Source organism: Diospyros lotus, chromosome 4 (genome assembly GCF_014633365.1).
Source record: "Diospyros lotus cultivar Yz01 chromosome 4, ASM1463336v1, whole genome shotgun sequence".
NCBI classification, from domain to species: Eukaryota; Viridiplantae; Streptophyta; class Magnoliopsida; order Ericales; family Ebenaceae; genus Diospyros; species Diospyros lotus.
Window position 1 is genome coordinate 7931975 of NC_068341.1, and position 24112 is coordinate 7956086.

General features: G+C 35.0%; 1 protein-coding gene and 1 long non-coding RNA gene across 3 annotated transcripts; both read left to right on the forward strand.

Moving 5' to 3' along the window:
• The first annotated feature begins 5595 nt into the window (after positions 1 to 5595).
• LOC127800315 (uncharacterized) lies at positions 5596 to 7897 on the forward strand. The gene is made up of 3 exons (XR_008022759.1): positions 5596 to 6439; positions 6538 to 7028; positions 7675 to 7897. It is a non-coding gene; the product is annotated as an uncharacterized LOC127800315 (long non-coding RNA).
• A 5615-nt stretch (positions 7898 to 13512) lies between these two features.
• On the forward strand, positions 13513 to 20605 carry LOC127800588 (uncharacterized). 2 transcript variants are annotated; one of them, XR_008022832.1, is made up of 7 exons: positions 13513 to 14070; positions 16328 to 16380; positions 16730 to 16822; positions 16903 to 17126; positions 17271 to 17387; positions 18175 to 18241; positions 20189 to 20240. XR_008022832.1 is itself a non-coding variant. In XM_052335291.1 (7 exons), the coding sequence occupies exons 1-7, from the start codon at positions 13623 to 13625 to the stop codon at positions 20424 to 20426; spliced, it is 1020 nt and encodes a 339-aa protein (XP_052191251.1). In that variant the 5' UTR covers positions 13518 to 13622; the 3' UTR covers positions 20427 to 20605. The 2 variants fall into 2 exon arrangements, 1 of the variants encoding a protein (XP_052191251.1); XM_052335291.1 differs by lacking the exon at positions 17271 to 17387 and adding an exon at positions 20403 to 20605 and having other exon boundaries at positions 13518 to 14070; positions 20189 to 20299.
• The last annotated feature ends 3507 nt before the right edge of the window (positions 20606 to 24112 follow it).

Here is a 24112-nt window from a genome sequence, read left to right on the forward strand (position 1 = left end):
TTTTATTAAAATGGTTATTTTTATCCTTTTTTTTTCTTTTCTTGGCCATGGAATTTTTCCAACTTATTCAATAGTCCCAAAAATAAATTATTGTTTAAAAATTATACTTTTATTTTTGGATAAATTTTATAATCATTACATCAATTTAATCCAATGTTGTTAGTAGTTTGAACACTTAATCATGTATTGGTTGTGTTTTATTATCATTCCATCGTTATTTCCTATGAATTATAAATTTAATCAAGTCAAAAAAGGTAAAAATACATTATTCTTTATTGGGTAATTTTGAAATATCCCATTGCAAAAAAAAAAAAAAAAAAATCAAAAAATTCATTTTTATTAAAAAATCAGGTTTCATGGCCCCACAAAACCCGGGCCCAGAAAATCGGGGTCAGCTTTTGTGGCCCCACAAAGCCCGATTTTTTTTATTAAAAGGGTTATTTTTATCCTTTTTTTTTCTTTCTTGGCCATGAGATTTTTCCAACTTATTCAATAGCCCCAATAATAAATTTTTGTTTAAAAATTATACTTTTATTTTTGGATAAATTTGATAATCATTACATCAATTTAATCCAATATTGTTTGTAGTTAGAACACTTAATCATGTATTGGTTGTGTTTTATTATCATTTTATTGTTATTTCTTGTAAATTAAAAATTTAATCAAGTCAAAAAATGTAAAAATACATTATTCTTTATTGGGTAACTTTGAAAAATTCCATGGTCCAAAAAAAAAAAAAAAGATCAAAAAATCTATTTTTATTTAAAAAACAAGTTTCATGGCCCCACAAAACTCGGGCCGGGTTTTGTGGCCCCACGAAGCCCGATTTTCTTTATTAAAATGATTATTTTTATCATTTTTTTTTCTTTTCTTGGCCATAGAATTTTTTCAAGTTATCCAATAGTAGCAAAAATAAATTATTGTTTAAAAATTATACTTGTATTTTTGGGTAAATTTTATAATCATTATATCAATTTAATCCAGTATTGTTAGTAGTTAGAACACTTAATCATGTATTGGTTGTGTTTTATTATCATCTCATTGTTGTTTATTGTGAATTATAAATTCAATTAAGCAAAAAAAATGTAAAAATACATAATTTTTTATTGGGTAACTTCGAAAAATCCCATGGCCCAAAAAAAAAGAGATCAAAAAATCCATTTTTATTAAAAAATCAGGTTTTGTGGCCCCACAAAGCCCGGGCCGAGTTATGCTTCCCCACAAAGCCAGATTTTTTTTATTAAAATGGTTATTTTATCCTTTTTTTTCTTTTCTTGGCCATGAGATTTTTTCAAATTATTCAATAGTCCCAAAAATAAATTAGTGTTTAAAAATTATACTTTTATTTTTGGATAAATTTTATAATCATTACATCAATTTAATTCAATGTTGTTAGTAGTTAGAACACTTAATCATGTATTGGTTGTGTTTTATTATCATTCCATTGTTATTTCTTGTGAATTATAAATTTAATCAATTCAAAAAAAGTAAAAATACATTATTTTTTAATAGGTAACTTTGAAATGTCCCATGGCAAAAAAAAAAAAAAATCAAAAAATCCATTTTTATTAAAAAATCAGGTTTCATGGCCCTACAAAGCCCGATTTTCTTTATTAAAATGGTTATTTTGATTTTTTTTTCTTTTCTTGGCCATGGGATTTTTCCAAGTTATCCAATAGTACCAAAAATAAATTATTGTTTAAAAATTATACTTGTATTTTTGGGTAAATTTTATAATCATTATATCAATTTAATCCAATATTGTTAGTAGTTAGAACACTTAATCATGTATTGGTTGTGTTTTATTATCATCCCATTGTTGTTTATTGTGAATTATAAATTCAATTAAGCAAAAAAATGTAAAAATACATCATTTTTTATTGGGTAACTTTGAAAAATCCCATGGCCAAAAAAAAAAAAATCAAAAAATCTATTTTTATTAAAAAATCAGGTTTCATGGCTCCACAAAACCCGGGCCAGGTTTTGTGGCCCCACAAAACCCGATTTTCTTTATTAAAATGGTTATTTTGATATTTTTTTTTCTTTTCTTGGCCATGAGATTTTTCCAAGTTATCCAATAGTACCAAAAATAAATTATTGTTTAAAAATTATACTTGTATTTTTGGGTAAATTTCATAATTATTATATCAATTTAATCCAATATTGTTAGTAGTTAGAACACTTAATCATGTATTGGTTGTGGTTTATTATCATCTCATTGTTGTTTATTGTGAATTATAAATTCAATTAAGCAAAAAAAAATGTAAAAATACAATTTTTTATTGGGTAACTTCGAAAAATCCCATGGCCCCCCCCCCAAAAAAAAAGATCAAAAAATCTATTTTTATTAAAAAATCAGGTTTTGTGGCCCCATAAAGCTCTAGCCGGGTTTTGCTGCCCCACAAAGCCTGATTTTTTTTATTAAAATAGTTATTTTTATCTTTTTTTTTTCTTTTCTTGGCCATGAGATTTTTCCAAGTTATTCAATAGTCCCAAAAATAAATTAGTGTTTAAAAATTATACTTTTATTTTTGGATAAATTTTATAATCATTACATCAATTTAATTCAATATTGTTAATAGTTAGAACATTTAATCATGTATTGGTTGTGTTTTATTATTATTCCATTGTTATTTCTTGTGAATTATAAATTTAATCAAGTTAAAAAATATAAAAATACATTATTTTTTATTGGGTAACTTTGAAAAATCCCATGCCCCCCCCAAAAAAAAAGATCAAAAAATCAATTTTTATTAAAAAAATCAGGTTTCATGGCCCCACAAAACCCGGGCCCACAAAGCCCAGGCCGGGTTTTGTGGCCCCACAAAGCCCGATTTTTTTTTTATTAAAATGGTTATTTTTATCTTTTTTTTTTCTTTTCTTGGACATGGTATTTTTCCAAGTTATTCAATAGTGCCAAAAATAAATTATTGTTTAAAAATTATACTTTTATTCTTGGATAAATTTTGTAATCATTACATCAATTTAATCCAATGTTGTTAGTAGTTAGAACACTTAATTATGTATTTATTGTGTTTTATTATCATTCCATTGTTATTTCTTGTGAATTATAATTTTAATCAAGTCAAAAAATATAAAAATACATTATTTTTTATTGGATAACTTTGAAAAATCTCATTGCCAAAAAAAAAAAAATCAAAAAATCCATTTTTATTAAAAAATTAGGTTTCATGGCCCCACAAAACTCGGGCCGGGTTTGTGGTCGCACAAAACCCGATGACATTGTGTAGTTTTGAAAAATTAATTTTTCATGGAAATCAGTATAGATCTGGAATAATATCTATCAAAATATGTTTTATTTACATCCATAAACATACTACATAACCTTTATAAGCAATGTGATCACAGAACAAAACAAATAGAAATGAAATCAATCCTTAGAGATTCAGTCAGTGAAATTGTTTGTTAGAGATAAATAATCTTGTTGAGTGAGATTTCAATGAGATCGCTGTGATTGATGAAGATTGTTAAATGACCCAACAAGTAAAAAAATTGAATGTATAATGAATGACTGAGTTTGGATGGTTTGACAATGGAGAGAAAAAGAGTAACGTGAACGTTGGAACATGAGAGAGAAGAGAAACGCAATATGAAAGAGACAAGGGTATTTTAGTAAATGAAGATAAGGACAATGTGAGATTTCTAATTTAAAATCTCATTAAGAGTATTTTAGGCATCTCATATAAAAGTAGGTATAGAGTGCAATTAGTTTGTTTGATTTGTCAAAAACATTTTTTTTACTAGAAAGTGGTTAAAAATAATTTTTAAATTTCTTTTAGGTTATTTATGAATTTCTCTCGTAAGGGGCAAGTAGCTCCTTGGTGTTGCGAGGGCCCTTACGCCCCCGGGGGGGGGGGGGGGGTTCTGCGGGCAGCCCTACTCCTTCCCTTTTTTTTCTTTCTTTTTTGATATTATATATAAATAAATATATATTGTGCATATTTATATATATACATATGTATATATATATTAAAATATAATATATACTTTATTTTATGTACATGTATGTAAATGTGTATATACATATGTCATGAACATATATACAATTATATATATATAAATTTAAGTCATTTGATCCACTTACTTAGTCAATTAATATTTTTTTAAATTAAACCAAAAAATTTATTTTGTTAAACTTTCAAATATTCTAAAAATATTTTAGAATTTTATAAGAAGATTTTCCAAAACTTGGAGGTCTGCAAGATCAAAGCCCTAGTGTTGACCTTGGCAAATTTTGCTAAACTATTCTCTGGAGACAGATGCATAAAGCATGGGAATTAGGGTAGTCTTGAGCCAATATAAGTACCCTGACAATGCCTCTAACGTAGCTTAAGGCCTCTACCTATGTTAGGGAATTGTATGCCATAGCTTGGGTAGCTCACAAATGGAGACAATAATGCTTGGGACCTCATTTATCATACATACAAATCATAAAAATCTTTTAAGGACTTGATGATATAAGTGATCCAAACACCTGAACAAACAACAATACTACGTAAGTAAGTTGTGCGGGTTTAATAATACTATTGTTTGTAAACCAAGTGCTACTAATTTTACAGCTAATGCCTTATCTAGACATGAGTTTAGTTCTAAAAGGGCATCTCCAACCCTTTACCCCCAAATTTGGATAAGACCTAATTTTTCTCCAATCCTTAATCCCAAATTTGGGATAAAGGAATAATTTATTCTTTTTTTTATTTTTTTATTCTAAACATTTTTTTATAATGTAAATTATTTACTTATTTATTATATATCAATTTAAATTATTACAAAAAAATACATAATTAACTAAAAAAATTTAATTATCAATAATATTAAAAAATAAAAACATTACATTTACTATCTCAATTAATAAAATATTATATTGAATACGACAAAATTTATTAATTATTATTCATTAATTGATTATAATTTATTAATATTATTTAAATATTATTAATACTAATAATAAATAAATAAAGATGTAAAAATGTATAAAGGTAGGATACAAAAGGAATTAAATCTTGTTATAGTTAAAATGAGGGGGTAAAATAGGAATAAATATATTACTCCAAATTTGTGGTCAAGGAATAGTGCAACTCCAAATTTGGGGTAATACTATTCACAACCCCAAATTTGGAATAGGATTTGGGGGTGGGTTGGAGCGAGTTTTACCCCAAATTTGGGGTTGGGTTGGAGATGGTCATTTGGGTTGGGATTTTATGTAATATCCTCAAATTTTGAAAATACTAATAAAAGAATAAATTAAATTAATTTAAATTAATTAAATTAATGTTTTAATTTGAGGCGGTGTGCGTGTGTTGTATATAAAAAAAAAAGAGAGAGAGATATTTTTCTCTCACATGGAAGCTTCTGGCCAAATGGAGAAATCAGAGGAGAGAAACAGAGAGTGAGACATAGAGGGAGCGAGCAGAGAGAGAGCTCACGAGAGATTGCAAAGGAGAGAGCTGATGCGAGAGAGGGAGAGAGAGACGAGGTGCAAGGCGGCCATGGAAGCTGTCGAGTGAAGCTCGGCCATGGCAGTCGAGTGAACCAGTAGCAGCGGTAAGCTTCTTCCCCTTCTCCTCTACCTTGAATCGCTGTTATAGTGGGTAAGTAGGGTCCAAGGTGAGTGTCAATTACTGTTGCACAGTGAAGCTAACTGTAACTATATAATATATATATATATATATATTGAGCACAGTGAGTACACCGTGGGTGGGTGTATTTGGCTTTTGGGCTGTGAGTGTAGCGTTGTGTGCGCGTGTTCAGTGTGTTCAGAGCCAAAGCAGAGGTCCTTGGCCGAGAGTGAGCAGGTCCCTTTTTCCTTCCTTGTTGCTCCTCCAATGTTTGTGAGTATATATATATATATATATGTGCAGTGGGTGGCATCGGTTTCGTGGGTGAAAGAATTTACTGGTGAGCAGGTGTGTGATTACCCAAGTGTTTGAGGTTTGAGGTAGTGTAGCCATGAGTGTAAGGAGCTTTGTAAGTGTGTAAATGTGTAGGGGCAGTGAGTAGGAGCTTTGGTTGGGGGTAGAAGATGCTCCACAGTGAAGGTGTGTGAGTGTAATACCGTGTGTGTTCACTGGGTGTGTTTTGTTTTATATTAATATTGTTATTGTTATTGTAAAGATAAGATTAATAGTAGTAAATAATAATTTTTATTGTTAGCTCCTGGTGATGCTCTCGCTGGAGATGGAAGGTGACCCATGTATATTTAATAGTGTATATTAAGTGTTTATATATAGATATAAACAATAGTAAATAATATATATATTTGTATATTAAGTGAGTTTGTGGTGAATTCGTTGTGAGCTAATTAAGTGAGCTTGCTGTGTCAGTGCGTGTCTAAAACACTAAAGGAAATGACCTTGGATCATGTGTGCAAGGGAAAAATAATAGAATTTTGGGAGTTTTCGGCAAAGGAAGTGATCAGGTACGTGGATAAAAATTAGTAGAGCGTGATATGTTTAAATTATAAATTTTTCGTGATTAAAATTAATTAATTTGGGTCCCGATTGTATTATTTGTTAGGAAATGATTTAATTTGCATCGGGAGCTCGAGTGAGGTCAGAATCAGCTGGTTTCAGGCAAGCTCCTAACCCTCTTCTCGTGTTCTTTAATTCCCGTGAAAGACCCGTGATTTCCTGTACTTTATTCTCTCCCTTACTCTAATTCGGCTCCTAACCTTATTTGTTATTCTTATTAATTTGTTTTAATTTAAATTAAATCTGAGACTTCTATAATTTTATTCGTTGTGAGCCTAAGGGGGTTTGTACCGCCCCCATTCCTTTCGGAATGATGCTGAACCCAGTTGGGGAACTAGGTTCCTAGTCGTGCGGGTTTACTTATAGTTTTTCTCAGATTTATTTATGGTTCGGTTAGAGCTATTGAGCAGTGGGGCAGGGGTCGGTTGTTGGTGACGTTGGGATAGACTATGGTACGACCCTGATGTGGACCGTCGGGTGGACACCCCTAGTCACTGGCCGTTGACCGGTGCTGGGCATTGCTGACTAGCTCTGCCAGTATGTGATTTACTGCATGGTTAGATACATTGTATTACTGTTCATGATTTGATATGCACATGGGTACGGGATGCATGTTGGGATATTCATTTATTGAGTATGCTTGGACACGGACATTCTAGATTCGTTAGGTTGCATCCAGCGCGGCATATGCATGGCGTGTGGTTTACTATGTGGGCGGAGCATAGCTTGATGCCTGGATGTATGAGCGCCTTGTATCACGTTGATGCTCACTACGCCATTGCATTTTTATGTGCATTGCATGGATACTGGTAGTATTTAGTTCTCAGACGGGAGTACCGTTCCGAGGGAGCCTATGGCTCGGTTGTCGGGAGTACCGACGGATACAGGTGACGGGAGTACCGGCCTGGGACAGCGCGCGCAGGTTTGTGGAGACATTTGTTGCCTTTCAGGGCAGCGGCAGGTTGGTATGGGACTTGGGTGCCAAGTGTCTTATGTGGGTCCCAAGGACCGGTATGTGCTTTTATTTTGTTATGCTATTGAGCTGTTGTGTCGTAGTGTCTCATGGCTTGTGTGTACCTGGGGGTTTATTTTGGGGAGAGTTTTCTGGTTATGTTCAGCCTTTAGCCTTTCTTTCCTTATGCTTGCTGAGTCTCTCGACTCACCTTGCTTTCCATCATTCCAGGTAGTGGCGGCGTGGGCCATGGCAAGGGAGTCAGCTTATAGCGGCAGAGTCAGTATGGTGTACAGGCAGTCCCGTCAATCCTTGTCAACTCTGATGTTCGAGTAGGATTTACTCTTTTATTTTGTACTGTGCCAGGTCTTTTCTCGAGTCTCGTGTATGTTGGCACAGGAGTTTGTGTTTATTTATTTATCTTATGACTGCTATGTTAGCGGGGTACCCGTAGTGCGTGCATGTGTTTTTCTTCGCTTCCGTTGCTCTCATCTTTGAGTATGCATGCCGGGGTGATTTTTGTCTCGAGTTTCATTACTTTTCTCCTCCCGTAAGCGCTCCCGTTCGGGTAGTCCGGGTGCTTGGGATATCCGGGCGGGGGTGCTTACATTTTACCCCAAATTTGGGGTTGGGTTGGGTCATTTTATAAACCCCAATGACGGCCACTTAAAGACCTGTAAGTGATTTATTGTTGCCCCAGATCCAAGAAGTACACCAAACCAATCCAGAAATCCTAGAATGGTAGAAAAAAGTGTAAGAAGCATCCCTATCCCCTAACTTGTACAGAATATGTAATGGGACCCTAACTCGCAAAGGCAAGATAGTTATCCCTACCAATTCAAACTTGAAACAAATTATTCTACAGGACGAAAATAATTCCCTTCTAGGAGGGAATGCAGGGGTATCTAAAACCTTTAAAAGGGTCTCCTCCAATTTCAGTTGGCCTGGAATGAAGGGGGAGATGCAAGACTACATAAAGGGATAGGGATGCCTTGCTTGCCAGCATGTGAAGTACTCAACTTAGAAGGGACTACAGCGACCATTGCCCATTCCCCAACAGGTATTTGAAGACTTATCCATGGGCTTTGTATGGGATTGCCTAACGTCTAGCATTGTAGTGCCATCCTGGTGGTGGTGGAGGAAAAACTCAGCAAGTTTGCACACTTTGGATCTCTTCCCCAACAGTACACAACAATCAAAGGAGGTCTAGGTCTTTACCCAGATGGTGATCAAGATCCATAGGTTTTCTAAGAGCATTGTTAGTGGCAGGGACACTTTATTCCTCAGTAAATTTTGGCAACTCCTCTTCAAATTGAGGTTTGGTCAAGTTATTTGACCGTTTATAAGCTACTCATTTAACTTATAAAATATCAAGCTTATTTTGTTACGTATTTGGCTTATTAAAGAGTTTAAAAACTCTCATACTAACTTTTTTCAAAAGCTTCCCACCCCAAGCTTATTTTGCGTTGACTAATTAAATGTCAATTTTACCTTCCTAGATTCAAGTTATTTCCAATCATACCCTATCTTCATCCTCTCCATCAACTGATTTTTTACTGCCAAACCCATCTCTAGCCACCACCTTTCCCGTCGTCTGTCGCCCCAGCCCTAGCCGTTTGCATCTCATCGTCACCATCGCCCTAGCTTGTCATTGTTGCCTTTGCCCCAGTTGTTCGCATCTCGACGTCGCTATTGCCCCAGCTCGTCACCATCGCTGTCGCCCCAGCCATTTGTATCTCGTTGTCGCCTGTAAGTGTGTGTGTATATATATATATATTAATTATATATATTAATCTAATGATAATATATTTGAAGGAGAAAAATAAAAGATGTGTATGTATATATTGTATTAATATATTTTTTAATAATTGTATATAATTTATTAATATTTAATAATAAAATTTTACATTATTCAACAACATGTCTATTTTCGTCTTTTCATCAAGTTCTAATAGCTTATTAGTCATTTCAAACCAAACACATAACTATTAATTGATAATTTAAAACACATTTATCTAAATATATTGTCAGCTTAAACGCTATCCAGCTTAAAAGTTTTACACCACTTAATAAGCTAACACACCCCTCAAGGATGGTATAAAGAGTTATAATGTAGAGAAGTCCCACTTAAGGCCTGTTTGGCTGAGCGTTTTGAATTGTAGCTTTTAAGCTGCTTAACTTTTAAGTTATGTAAAGTTTAAAAATTAGATAACATTTAAACTAATAACGTGTTTAGATAAATATATTTTTAAATTATCAGTTAATAATTATGTGTTTGATTTGAACGGGCTGATAAGGTATTAGAATTTGATAAAAAAGATGAAAATAGACATGTTGAATAATGTAAATTTTTTTTCATTAGATGTTAATAAATTATACATAATTATTAAAAAACAAATTAACACAATATATATATATACTTTTTTGTTTTTCTCTTTCAAATATATTATTATTATATTAGTATATATATACTTACATAAAGTTTCGGCAAACAAGCAACGATGATGGCAACAACCGTAACAGATGGAAACGACAACAATGAATTGCAAATGAATGGCGACGGCGAGAAGAGAAGACGACAAATGAGATGTACAGGGGTGACGGCGACGGGCTGGGGTGACGACAATGGGGATAGATGACAGCGACGATGACGATTAGAGATGGGTCTGGCGACAGCAGAAGACTAGTTAATGCAGAGGATGAATATGGGGTATGGTTGAAAATAACTTAAATCTATGAGAGTAAAATTGTCATTTAATCGATCAACGTAGATAAGATGGGGGGCAGGGTTTTGGTAAAACTGGGGTGGGGAGCTTTTGAGAAAAGCTAGTATGAGAGCTTTTAAGCTCTTTGAATAAACCAAACACTTAACAAAATAAGTTTGATAATTTGTAAGTTAAATAAATAATTTATAAGCAGTCAAAAGAGTAAGTCAAACACCCTTTAAATTAATGGTCAAACGGAAGTGATTGACCAAATTCTAGAAGTCTACCTTAAGTCATATGTTATTGAAGTATCCTCAGATTGGGTGCAATTATTGTCTTGGTTGAACTTTTGTATAAAATTTCTTACCAAACAACCATCAAGATGACACCATACCAGGCCCTTTTCGGGAGAGAACCGCCACAGCTTGTAGACTATGTAAAGAATGGGATCATGGTAGAAGTTGTTGAGTAGGTTTTACTTTAAAAAACTCAAGACTAACCTATAACAAGCTAAGAAAGTCTCAACAGATAACTAGATACAGATAAAATTGAAGAGAATCACTAATACGATGGTATAAATAAAAATAAATTTTTTATCAATATATTAAATATACATAGCGAAATATAACATACATGCTATATATAATTTGAATATTTAAACAACATGCATATACAACAAATGAATGCATAAATAAATGTATACCTATTACTCGATGAAAGGATGGAATACAGAATCAATTTTTGTATTGAGATAAAGTCCACCTCACGTTGTGGTGGTCTTAGTCGATCTACACCTAGTATGCAGTAGGGTATCGCTTCGGTTACTTTTTCCCGTGCTAGACACAAAAGATCTACGTATTACCAGTATATGTATCTCAAGATTATACGCGTAACAATTATATGTATAATTTTTATAATTATTTAGAGGAATAAGAAAAAAGAAGAAGAAGAAGAACATAAAACAATGTCAGAAGATAGGAGAACAAGAGGGCCTCTGCCATTTTTAATTGAATCTCTCACTTTCCCCTTTATCTTCTTTCCCATTTCCCTTATCTTCTGTGTGACCCCTCCTCAATTATTGTTTCAATAATTCAAGAGATTATTATGTAATTTTACTATGCCCTATACACTTTACAAATTTCGGCGTCGCTTTTTACTGTACAATCTTTAATTGATTTCACAGTGCACTATACATTATTTCTATGCACTATTGGCAGGGATTAATGGTCAACATTTGACCAATCAATTTTAGAGATATTTTTGGGCACACAATATCGATACCAAACGCAACACTATATGGGATATAACTTTCTAAGTTTACTATCCGCTAGCAATTAGATAACGCTGAAACCCTTTTTGGTATCGATTAACCTCTTGACCCATCACCAAAACTTCTCTAAATTCCGACGACATTTCGAGAGTTTATAAATAGTGCTTAGCAGTGGTTCATGACAGTATAAGTGGTAATGGAGTCTCATTTCAAGTAAACCTATTATAGTTGACGATTGCCGTGTGCTATAATCTTTCCATCACCTAACGTCCCGATTGAGCTAGAATTATAAAATGATAAACTCACAAACTCAATAACTATGTGTCAGACCTCATTAATGTGACTAGATAACATCTCAAGAAATATATTTCCTGATTTTTAATCTGCCTTGACTAGGGATTGTTTTGTCACATTAATAATAGATCACATAGGACGTTCACTCCATCAAATGTCGACGAGGGCGATGTATCATATTCCTAATACTTGTCTCCATATATCAGTAATACGAAACCACATAGATGAATGTTTCTATTTCACAATTGGATGGTTCGGCTCATTAGCAAATCCCGCATACCAATACACAAAACAATCGTGCCGGTTCAAGTCTAATGATCAACAAACCATCACAACCTAATAACATGACTATTATCCACCATACCATGTTGTCAGTCATCAGCGTCACATTCGATTGATCGTTTACCAATAACTATCCATAGGTTTACTAGTGACATCTCATGTCATATGGTGTTTGACACACTATTCTCCCATTAGTATCCTTATACTGAATGAGATAGTAACTTTTGTGTTAATTTATATTCGATTAATCAAAGTCTTTATCTAAAAAATCTAAGGACTAGGAATAATTTAAGATATTCTATTACTAGAGAATTTTGTCACACAATATCAACAACTTGAGAATAAAATTCTTACACAGAAAATCCACGAACTCATTCATATAATTGATTGGAGAAGATATGAGTGAATATAACCTTGATTTTTATAGATTTATACAAAAAACATAATTAATACATTAAATCAAACTCGTTAGATGTCATCTAAATCTAACATCAGAGCACACAACACTGACAAAAACTCCAACCATATAGACAATATTCCTTAGCTTACAGGGGGAATTACAAATTAAACCCCAAGTATTATGGCCCTTACCAAATGGAAAAGATGATTGGAGCAGTGGTCTACAAGGTTAAAAATACACCTTGTTTTTCATGTGTCATTACTGAAGCCCTTTTATGTCCCACCCCCTAATGAGCAAGTTAATCCTTTACCTAAAGAACATTATGGAAACAAACTTTTAGTCAATCCTTAATTGTCCTTAACACTAGAATAGTTTCATGCTAGGATATGAAGAGAAAACATGTGTTACTATAAACGTAAGGACTCTCATTTTAAATGAGGCCACCTAGGAGAATTACCAGCAATTTGTCTCTTTTTATCCTTTATCTCAAACTTGATGACACGTTTGAATTTGAGTGGGAGGAATAAAAGCAAGTATTAGAGATGAATGCTTACCAATTGCTCAAAAGAGAGGGAGAAGGGAGAGAAGGACACCACCAAGACTATTGGATTAGAGAAAGGGAGAAGCACATGACTACAAGCTAGAGAATTATCAGACAGGGACTTCTTTGTTTCTGTAATTTTGTGGACTTTTTCCTTTTGCAATTTTCAGTTGTAGAGGTCTCAAGATGTAAATAGTGGAAGCTATAGAAGTTCTTAAAAGTGAGCATACGGGAGTTTTGGGGGCCAGTTGTAAACAAGGGGTACAAGGGTGACAATTTAACTTCATTCGAATTATTAATTAGTAATAGTTTGGTTTGAATAAATTAAAAAAAAATATGTATACCAATGGACATCCCGTCACCAAGCAGTCAAGCACTGCCATGAAAGAAAGGGATCATGCCGAGCGATCTCAACAGGATAAAAGAAATGATGGAATCCTGTAGGCTTGACTAGTATGACACTCCACATTCACAAACGCACGCGAGGCGAGTGAGATGGTAGTTCATTATGGTTGTATCAGCAACCCCAATCAATCGCTCTCCAAAAAATCCAATGCCCCACAAACCAATGGCTGTTCTGCTCCATACATGGCACCCTCCTACAACACAAAAATTTAAACAGAAGGGAAAACCACCCCCTTATCCTACCGCCGCTATCCCCTGCCCTGCCCTGCTGCCTCCAATAGAATGCGCGCCCCGGTGAGGCCGCCGCAGCCGCCGCGCCTCTCGTCGCCTCTGCCCCTCCAAGCTCTCAGACCCAGCTTCCACTCCTCTCTCTCCACCTGCTCCTCGTCTTCTTCTTCTTCTTTTTCATTCCTCTTCGGTTTCAGACCGAGGCGCTTCCACTTCCTCAAGCCCTGTTCGTCCCTCAAAGAGACCAAGAAGCAGCAGACCCTCACGAAAGCCCCCACAGCGGCGCCGCAGAGTTTCAGGAGGCTCTTGAATCTTGGCCCCAAGAACGATGATGGCGAGGAGAGCGGCGGCGATGGAGGCCTGGAAGGGGAGACTGCTCTTAAAGGTACCCTTTTGGCGGGGCTGTTTCTTGTGGGTGTGGTTGGAGGGTTTGGTACTGTTGGGTACATCTTTAAGGACCAGATCAACGCCTTCTTGAACCAGTTTTCGGGTTTCATTGAAGGTAATTTCGTACCCGTTTGCGCATTCTTGGCAATTAGGTGTCATTTTCTATGCATTCGTTCGTGGTGGAATCTCAGGTGCCTTCCAGGAAAAAAATGTGAGACTTTTTTAATAGGGTGCTGTTTAAAGTGGAAAATTTCATATATTTTTAGGAATGTGCTGAAATATCTTGTTGGTTCTTTTTCCGCTGGGAGGGCCATGATCCACCTCTGGTTTTCTGATATTATCATGGGATCGAAGATTGGTTTAGATTGTTGTTAAACTTGGTCGTTCTGGATTTGTGCAAATTGAAATGTGCATTGGAGTATATGCTACCATGTTCGTAGCATATACTGAGAGCAGCTTTGAGGATGGTCTTGGTGGCCATGTGTAGTTTCCTGCAATTCTAGTTATGTAATCATACAACAGCAATATACCAAACCTTTGTTCCAATACGTGGGATTGGCTACATGAGTTCTAGCTCTTTAGTCTAGTTATGTGGTCATCATAGTGAAATTAACCACTTCATAAATAGGGAGTAGATAAGTCTCTTGGTGGCCTGATACACGCATAGCCATAGGACAAACAACTTTACAGGCACTTGAAGGGGCATTTTTTAAGTGTGGGATCTGTTTTCAAAAAAAATTACTTTTAAGATTGGATTTGGGAACAGTAAAATTTTGGCTTGAAACCTAGGTATGAACTAATGTTTAAAGAAAAGGATTACATCAGTCCTCAAGACTGTTAGGCCTGGAAGTATGGCTTAGTAGAAGGCACATTATCATCTCAGATTTTTGCCAAATTTGAGCAGAAAAGCTATAGCCGGCAAGATGTGGTGCCAATTGGCACTCTTTTTTTCTTATGAGGTAGCTTAACATTTTGAAACCCTATTTATTCCCAAAACTTAGATAAGCTGTTTATCACCAACAATAATGCATATTGAGTTCTTTCCACTGAGTGTAGCACCATGTATTGCTTATGTCCACCTGTGGAAATATAGCTGTCCTTATGGTTGAGTTCACACACCCGCAAAAAGGGGAAAAAAAAGAAAAAGAAAAAGAAGTTGAGAATTGAACCCTTTGGTGTTGGAACATCCATTACCTTGCATGGTCAAATTTTTTGGCAGACAAGAGAAAATGCAATTGGATAAGGCTGCAGGCAATCAGGGTGAAATCAGGCAGCTACATCAGTACGGATGTGTTTGGTAATAATCTGGTTAAGTGAGGGTGCATAGTTGCTTTGCTGTAAGAGAAAAAAGTGTGGCATTGTATTTTACTTATGGTGGATATATATATATATATATATGATTTCTACTTAAATATGCATAGGCTTGCACCACCTTTTGTCCTTTATCTATTTTTAAGTGTCCTTCAGATTCCAAGTACCTCTTGAGTATTGCCTTTTTTTTCCCCCCCCTTAGTTTTCATGTTTAATACCCCTAGTCATGGTAACTATGAATGGACTGGAAATTAGTTGCTTAGAGACTGGTTTGGAGTTCTGTCTGAATATTCTGGCCCTTTGACCTTGTTCCATTCCCAGCTTTCTGCCTTTAGAGATAGGATAGGAATTCAGTCTAGTGAAGGGGCATTTCTGAGATCTTAAATGTGCTATTGGGACAGTGCGATACTAAAATAAACTTATGGTGGCGATCATGACAGAGGATGTTATATAATGTTCAGTTGGGAAGTTCTACCTTTCCTAACTTTGCTTAATATATACAGGAGCTAAAATCTTTAATCTATCCTTTCCTTTGGGTAAGATGGCAAACAGGGAAAGGAAGTCTGTTGTGCAAAGCAGTTATTTTTCTATGATGCTATGGCAAGATACCAAACAGAGAAAGGAAGCCTGTTGTGCAAAGGATTTTTTATTTTTTATGATGCTATTTATCTGTAATAGAAAAAAGAGAGACAATGCCCATCTTTATGGCAATGTGTATGAAGAGAAAAGCACTCTGATAAGAGCAAAAAGGTTATCAATGAAGTCAACAAATAACCATCTGCTTCTAAACTTTGGAGTAAAATTTTTTTCTGGCGAATTAAACATTGCACAATGACTCTACATCCTCATACAATTCTTGCTCTAGAAATATACAATTCTTATGATTCATATGTCTCCCTTTTGCAAAGGACTATGGTCTAACCAGATTTATTGTGTTAATCTTTTCTGATTTGAAGCATTGGTTTAATAAGATTTTTGAGGTGAACTTGAAACTTGTTTCAACTTCTGTTTCTTCATGAAGCATGTATCTCTTCTGCTATTGATGATCTGTTAACAAACAGGTTATGGGCCAGCTGGATATGCTTTATTTGTAGCAGTTTATGCTGGGTTAGAAGTAAGGCCCTGCCCTCCCTTTAATATATATTGTATTTATAGAAACTTATTAACCTATCTCTGATATCAAATATCCTGTACTTGAGGTTCTTTATGTTAAACTTTGCAAATACTACGTTTGAATTTCTTACCACACAAGGTAAGAGCAGTTGAACTTCTAAATGCTCAGAAATCCATAGAATGCAAACATTAACTCAGATTCTGTGAATAGTTGCTTTAACCTAGTATTTATCTTTGAGCAACATCTGACATTTGTAGGGTTCCTATAATTATTCATGTAGAGTAAAGAGTCAAGATATTGAGTTATTTTATGCAAATTTACTGATAGTTTGATCGCTATGTTGTCATAGATCCTTGCCATACCAGCTATTCCATTGACCATGTCGGCTGGTCTCCTCTTTGGTTCTATTACTGGAACTATCATTGTCTCCATCAGTGGAACAGTAAGTTGAACTATTGCTGATTAAGAAGAACGAAGTTAAAGCAATTGGGTACTTGAACTTGCAACTTCTTGCTCTTTCAGGTGGCTGCAAGTGTTGCTTTTCTAATTGCCAGATATTTTGCCCGTGATCGCATTCTTAAGTTGGTGGAAGGAAACAAGAAATTTCTTGCAATTGATAAGGCGATTGGAGAAAATGGTTTTAGAGTTGTTACACTTCTCCGTTTGAGCCCTTTGCTTCCTTTTTCTCTTGGGAATTATTTATATGGACTCACATCTGTGAAGTTTGTTCCTTATGTGCTTGGAAGGTTTGTGTTTGCTATTTATTATTTGCATGATATTACTGGTGTCCACTTTTCTTGATGTTACCGGTTGTATTGCAGTTCGATAATTATAATCTTTTCAGTTACTGATTGGCATCTTTTTTATTACTGATGTCTGAACTATTTTAGGGTGCTGCTTTTACCCCTGAAACAATACACTTAATACTTTATTTGAAGATGTAGACTGTCATTTCTGCTAATAATGGCATTCCTGACAGAAATCTTTAATTACCGCACTTTTATTGGGTAAGGACCTAAATTTAGTTTCTTCTGTTGGTGTTTTGTTTCCTTGCTGACACAATTCTGGTGTAGATAATGAAAACAAATAGAAAGGTGATAAGTTCCAGGAGGCTTTTCGGTATATATCTCTTGAACAATAAACTAATAGAACTTCTAAAAGGGCCGAGGCATATGCCTCATTGCCTCTGTATGACAGCTAAATTGATAGTAGAGCCATTTATGGTGCTACTTTTCATCAAGATTGTTCTTTCTAATGCTCAATGAAATTATCAACTATTGTATGTAAAAAAGTTATTACTGTCATGAATCATGATGTTTATTCTGCTGGCTGTTTAAATTGCCTTCAAAAACTAAAGTTGTTCACATCTCTGTCCTCTTTTTGTCTGGCGTTACCGCTATGCAATAAGTATATTACTAATGCTTCATCTCATAAGAATGGCTTTCAAATTTTCCATTTAATTTTTGTGGTGTTTAGCATGTGAAATGAGCCCAAAATCCAGACCTTCTGTTATGTTCTTCTGAAGTATGGGATACTGTGTGTGATATAGGCCATATCAACTGTTATCTCTAACAAGTAAAACAATTCAATGAGTAAAGTGCTATTTGCAAAATGACATCTTAAAATTAGCCACAATATCAAATTCCAGAAATTTGCCACTGGCTGAATTGTTGATATGAAGTGCTTGGATTCATATAGATACAACTGCATGTGTTTGGGAACTGCCAAGTGTATTCACACAGAACAGTGTAGTTTGTGTTCAATAGAAAAATTTAACCAAGGTTTGTTATGCAGTTGGTTGGGGATGCTTCCAGGAACATGGGCCTATGTTAGTGCTGGCGCATTTGGGCGAGCAATAATTGTGAGTTTAGTATTTCCTTTTTCCTTGAGTTGCAAAATCTTATTATTTTTTTTTTTCCTTAGTCAAAATCTTATGCTTCCATTTGAATAATCTGAGTGCTGTCTAAGCCACACTTGTGGTCTTCTTCTTTAGGGGAAACCTTCTGAAATTCCATTTTACCATAGAGCATTAAAAAGAAAAAAAATCTAAGAATCTATCCCGTTGTTGACAAATTCTTTGAAGAATTTCCTTCCAAAGCAGTTAATCAACAAATCATTTTCCCAGTTCAAATTCTATAGAATTAGAAGGATTCATTCCAAAGCAGTCATTAGCTTGATTTGTATATTGTTTATAATAAAAGTAAAAATTGTAATTCCATCCATGGTACTTGAAATACTTGGTAAAATGATCTATTCAATAATAAGGGGCTTAGAATGTGAAACTCTGGTGGCAGTCAATAAATAGCATCTCCAATTTAACAACTTTGTGGAAATCTAAATTTTTCTAAAGAATTATCATGGATATTGTCCAAGGCATTTTTACCAGAAACTGGAGTGGGATAAAGGCTGGATATGTTGTTGTTGTTGTGTACTGAAACTGAATCTGTTTAGCAAGCATTTCAGTGTAACAATGTAAAAGCAATGTAAAAGCAGTTGAAACAGATTTAACAGGATATAGATAATACAACTCAGCTCAACAAAGTCTTGAATCCCAATCAATTGGGCATTCAACTATGTGAAACTCGTGTCATCACTCTTATCTTCTTTGACAAATTTTAATGGTTCACTGTCCTTCAACTAATTTAAAAGTTCATATGAATTAGTGAATGTGTCTACGGAATCATAAATAAATAGTAACCCACAGAAGTCTCACATCTTGCATTCCAAGTATCCATGAGATACAGGGCTTCTTTCTTGAAGTACTAGGTGAAGCATGGGCCAGAAATTTTTTCATCATCATTCATTTCCTCTGATAATATCAGCTTTATGTTTGCCAGAGTTAATGTGAAAAATGTTTGCCCTTCAACTCATGCTGCATGTGCATCCACGCAACTTAAGAGCCATGTGGCATAGGCATGAAACTATTTGATGGACGGACCAGCAACACTTGGTGTATATTCAATCCAAAACTTGGATAAGTAGTAGTCAACCTTCTCAAGATTCGACAAGAATCTAGTTTCTACCTTGTGTTTCTTCACCTAAGGGCTAAGTCAAGATATGGGAATACTAGGACCTAGGTTCATTAATGACTTGGCATATACTGTGTCCTTGTTGGATCTTGTGGGTTAGTGGCCATAAATAAGCTTCACAGCTGCAACACAGGCTATGGATATAGTACTATAGATAGTTGAGCAAGTCTTAAGCCAGCAATTTCAAGAAACAGAGGCTATTTTATAAATAAATATCACATACTTACCTGTGCTATCGATCATGTCAAATTCATGTTCAAATGGTTTATGGAATTATTAATATTTTCTCACAAGTGGTCCCTAGAGGCGGACCGCATTTCCAAACTTTCTAACATTCAAATGCATGCTGCTTGTTCCCAGGCGGACCTCGTAGTCATGGGATAAAAAAGCCTTGCATAGCAGCTGAACATTTTTAATGTTGTAACATGATGAAGTCTTTAGTTAAAGGGTTGGTCATAGAATGCTAACAGTATTATGTTACTTCCCTAATTATCTAAGGCCTGCTAAGGCAATTAAATAAATATAATGAGTGATAATGGGATGCAAGTTACTAATCCATGCCAATGAAAAAGAGAAAAATGACAGTAAGAAAGATAATTGTGACTGGACCGAGCTGGAGTTTAATCCGCTAGTGTTTATAATTGCGTTTGTTTGGATGACTTACTTTTTGAAATTTTGCTCCCTAGTTCTCTGCTTACTTCTCCAGCTTTTCATTTTACTATCAAGTTCTGTTACTCCATCAAGCTATGTCTTTATTGTTTTCAAAACGGGAATTACAGCAAGAAGATACTGATCTGGGTCTGTCCGGGGGAAACAGTCAGCTAGTTACACTCGGTCTAGGACTACTGGCAACAGCTCTAGCTGCGGCGTATGTTACAAAGCTGGCTAAGGTATTGTCTTAGCCCCCATATTCTCCATATTTAGATACCTGAAATTGATTATTGTGCGTAAAGAAACAATCCCAAACTTTCATCTTTTGTTTTTGTGATACAGGATGCTGTCAAAGATATTGAGTAGATAATGGCTGATGACTGTTTGAATCAAGCATAGATGATACCGCCCGGATTTATAATCCTGAAGGTGTTAGTTCATGTAAATTGAATTGTATCAATTACCCAAATGAAAGAACTGACAATTTTTTAGCTGTATGGACCATCTACCATGCATTATAGAATTAATGAATGATTTTAGTTGTATATGTCATCTTTATTGGGGATGGGGTTGGGAATTGGACCCCTATTTCGGAGTCTCTGGAGTTGAGAATCAGAATTCTTCCTGTGCCACAAGAAGGGGCATGTAGGAACTTGATTGGTGATGTGCAAATCAATAATAAATTCTAAAACCTTTCAATATATAGCTGTCCATGTATTGGAATTAAGTCAACGTGGAAAGGATCATTCATGAATTCAAATATCAAGTATGTTACCATGATTTTCCATAAATCTATAACGATCCATTTCGAGTAGAAAGGAAAGCTCTTTAGGACAGGAGACACTCAAATCGCCCCTACTTTAGATTTGCCAGGAATGCTCTTACTCACATACCTCTCTTGTAAGTATAATTTGTCAGGTCATTCATACATTTTTTGGGTTTAGGGATTCCCATATTAGTTTTGCAAGTTTTTAAATCTGTTAAATCTCATGGTTGATATAGTCAAAGACCAACTAAGTCAGAAAAGACAAAGTGGGCCATTCATGAGTTTATAAATCTGTGGTTGTATGCCTACAATCCACAAGGGAGCCAACCAAAGCCCACTTATTGGGTGTGAAACTCTTATCAGGGATTTCTTTAGTAACATTCTCTATTAGAAGCCAATTAAAGAAGATGGAGCTTGGGATCCTTTTCTTAAACACATGCATCACCAGGTCTATCACCTTGGTGATAATATTGTACTATTTTCAATACACCAGTTTTAGAATTTCAAAATTAATTAAACAAGACAAAAAAGATATAATAAATGGCAGTTGGATTACAACAAATTACAAACCATCATACTCCCAACAACACCAAAAACATTAAAGGACTTGCATGTAATTACAAACTAACTTTGTCACAATATTCATAGAGGATTCTAGATTGCTTTTTCAGGATTGGAAGCGGCCATAGAATCTAATTATTCTAAACTCGGTAAAATCGTGCTTTGATACTATGAACAAAATAGGGTTTGGAATAAATTCACCTCACTGATTTAATTGATCACGCTAATATATATATATATATATATATAGAATAACATAGCATAATCTAGGATGTTGAAGAATATATAAAGTATATTTTTTAATTTAGGAGAATGTAATTGTTCATTCCTAACCAAAAAAAGGGTGATAGGAGGCGAGGTCGCAACGGCAGGGCGTGAGCTCTAGTGACGGGTCCGTCCGAAGATGGCTGGCACCTGCAAGCACTTCGACGTTCGAGTGAGTAAGAGTAAGAAAATAGACAATGTATTAGTAGGTCAGAGGGCAGAACATACATTGGCTCTAAAAAGAGCTGGTTGATATAGAAGGAGGAGATGTCCTCTTACATGCATGCATCGTGAGTCTGCAAGTGATGAGAGTGACTATCTAGCACCGGTGAAGATTCTCAGATAGTGGCATGGTGGCAACAGAACCCTCATGAATGTAGATGGGATCTAAGGTGGCTGCGCAGATACCCAATGGGGGTTACAATAATGTTTGCTGTAGGCTGGTGCATGATCAAGAGATGGGCCGAGAGGGAGGGCCTAGATTGGGGCCAGAGACAGGTCGAGAAAGGGGGCCAAGATTAGATCGAAATTGGGCCCAGAGACGGTCGAGAGAGAAGGCCAAGATTGGATCCGGATGGTCCAGTAATATATACATGATTACTTTCCTAATCTAAAATATGGATTGAGAAATTTAGAAAGATTTTGTATGCTGTAATTCATTACAATAGCAAAGAAATAAATGCTAAGATATTATGTCATCCAAATTCTCCAACAAATTACAAACCATCATTCTCCCAACGACACCAAAAACATTAAAGGACTTGCATGGATATATATGTATATATATCCCTTGGGCTCTCAACAGGTCTTTCAGAAACTAAGACTCCATGGAGACTCTCAGCGTGGGTCGTCTGGTTCTTCTCCTCTTCTTCGTCGCCTTCGTCCTCTTCCCTAAACATCCATGTTAGCTCCTTCAATATATATATATATATATATATATCTCGTCTTGCTCATGGTTTCTCCCTGTAATTATTGCACAGTACTATACTGATGTGTTCTAATTCTGTATATATAAAACAGGCGGTAGTCATGATGATGGCGGCGGCGGCGATGGAGGCAGCATGAAGAAGACAAAGATGATGAAGTGGGATAATCATGAGGGAGAGGAGAAAATAAATCTGGATTTATGCGTGAAGGACAAGTGCAAAGAGGGTCCATGCTGGTGTTGCAAGATACCAGGCCTCAGGGATTGTTATGGTGATCAGGCTGATTGCGAGGCCCGCTGTCCTCCTTATCATCCTCCTCAATCCACACCCTCTAATTAATTACTTCAGGGATTAATAATAATCCATTCATCTCCCTCCCTGTCCCTCTTTATCTCATTCATTTTCCTTTTTATATTTGTATGCAACTGCATTATTACATTGAATAAATATCGTTATTTAAAGAGTTTATCTCTTTTGTAATTTAAGGGAAAGTGTAATAAATATAAATGTCTATATAAATAATTTTATTTTAATAAATAAGATATAAAATAATATTATCAAATTAACGTATGCATTTTAATGCCTTCCCCACACAAGCAAGATTGCTCACATGATAATAATAGGGACAACATAGTTGGTGTCATGAGCAATTCTATATATTAATAGATATGCAATTTTCTCGTGAGACAATTAGACTATTTTTCAAGTATAAAATCAAATTTTTGAATGAATATAAATTGGGTGGGCCTTGTTTATTTAGAAGCATTGACCATTTAATAAGGGATTGTATGTATATGTAATTTTAGAAAATGTTTTCTAGTTATTTTACTCTAATTTTTAATAAAATTCTTAATTTTCATTTTTTATAAAAATTTAAAAAACAAGTTCAAATGTTACCGAAAGAACTAATTTTCAATCTAAAAAATTACAGAGAAAGGGTCTTTTGTGTAACTTGTGTTAGAAAATGATAGAGATGGAGATAATTTGAAAAATTGTAAAAAATCACATCTTTCAAATATCTGAGTATATGGATGGACCATCCACTCAATGACTGAGATTTAATAATATCATCATATGATCAAATCTTGATGTTACACCCAATATATATACTAAAGTATTTTTGGAGTTGGATGTTTGGATAAGCAGCCCCAATGCAAAGCCCTCTACTTGTAAAGCCCATGGCTAACTTGTATTTTTTCAAGATAATTTTACATGAAAAACTATTAAAAGGTTCACCATCCAGTTCCAACTCAAGCATCACATATATATTACCTGACCATATTCATCAACCAATTAACAATATGGCTAATATTTTGATCAGTTACCAGTTTCAAGACTAATTACACAACAACCAACAGAAACACTACAATAAATGAATTACAATAAATAATTTCGCACTATCATCCTCCCAACCATAACATCACAAAACATTAATTTAAGGACAATACCATTCAGCTTCCATTCCAACAAATCGCCCCTACTTTAGATTTGCCAGGAATGCTCTTACTCACATACCCCTCTTGTAAGTATAATCT

Bases quoted from the DNA above. Each gene is read 5' to 3' on its own strand.
- LOC127800588 (XM_052335291.1), top strand. From the start codon at position 13,623: ATGCGCGCCCCGGTGAGGCCGCCGCAGCCGCCGCGCCTCTCGTCGCCT. The intron at 16,823-16,902 runs GTAAGTTGAACT...TTGCTCTTTCAG, and splicing joins TTGTCTCCATCAGTGGAACA to GTGGCTGCAAGTGTTGCTTT. The intron at 18,242-20,188 runs GTGAGTTTAGTA...CGGGAATTACAG, and splicing joins CATTTGGGCGAGCAATAATT to CAAGAAGATACTGATCTGGG.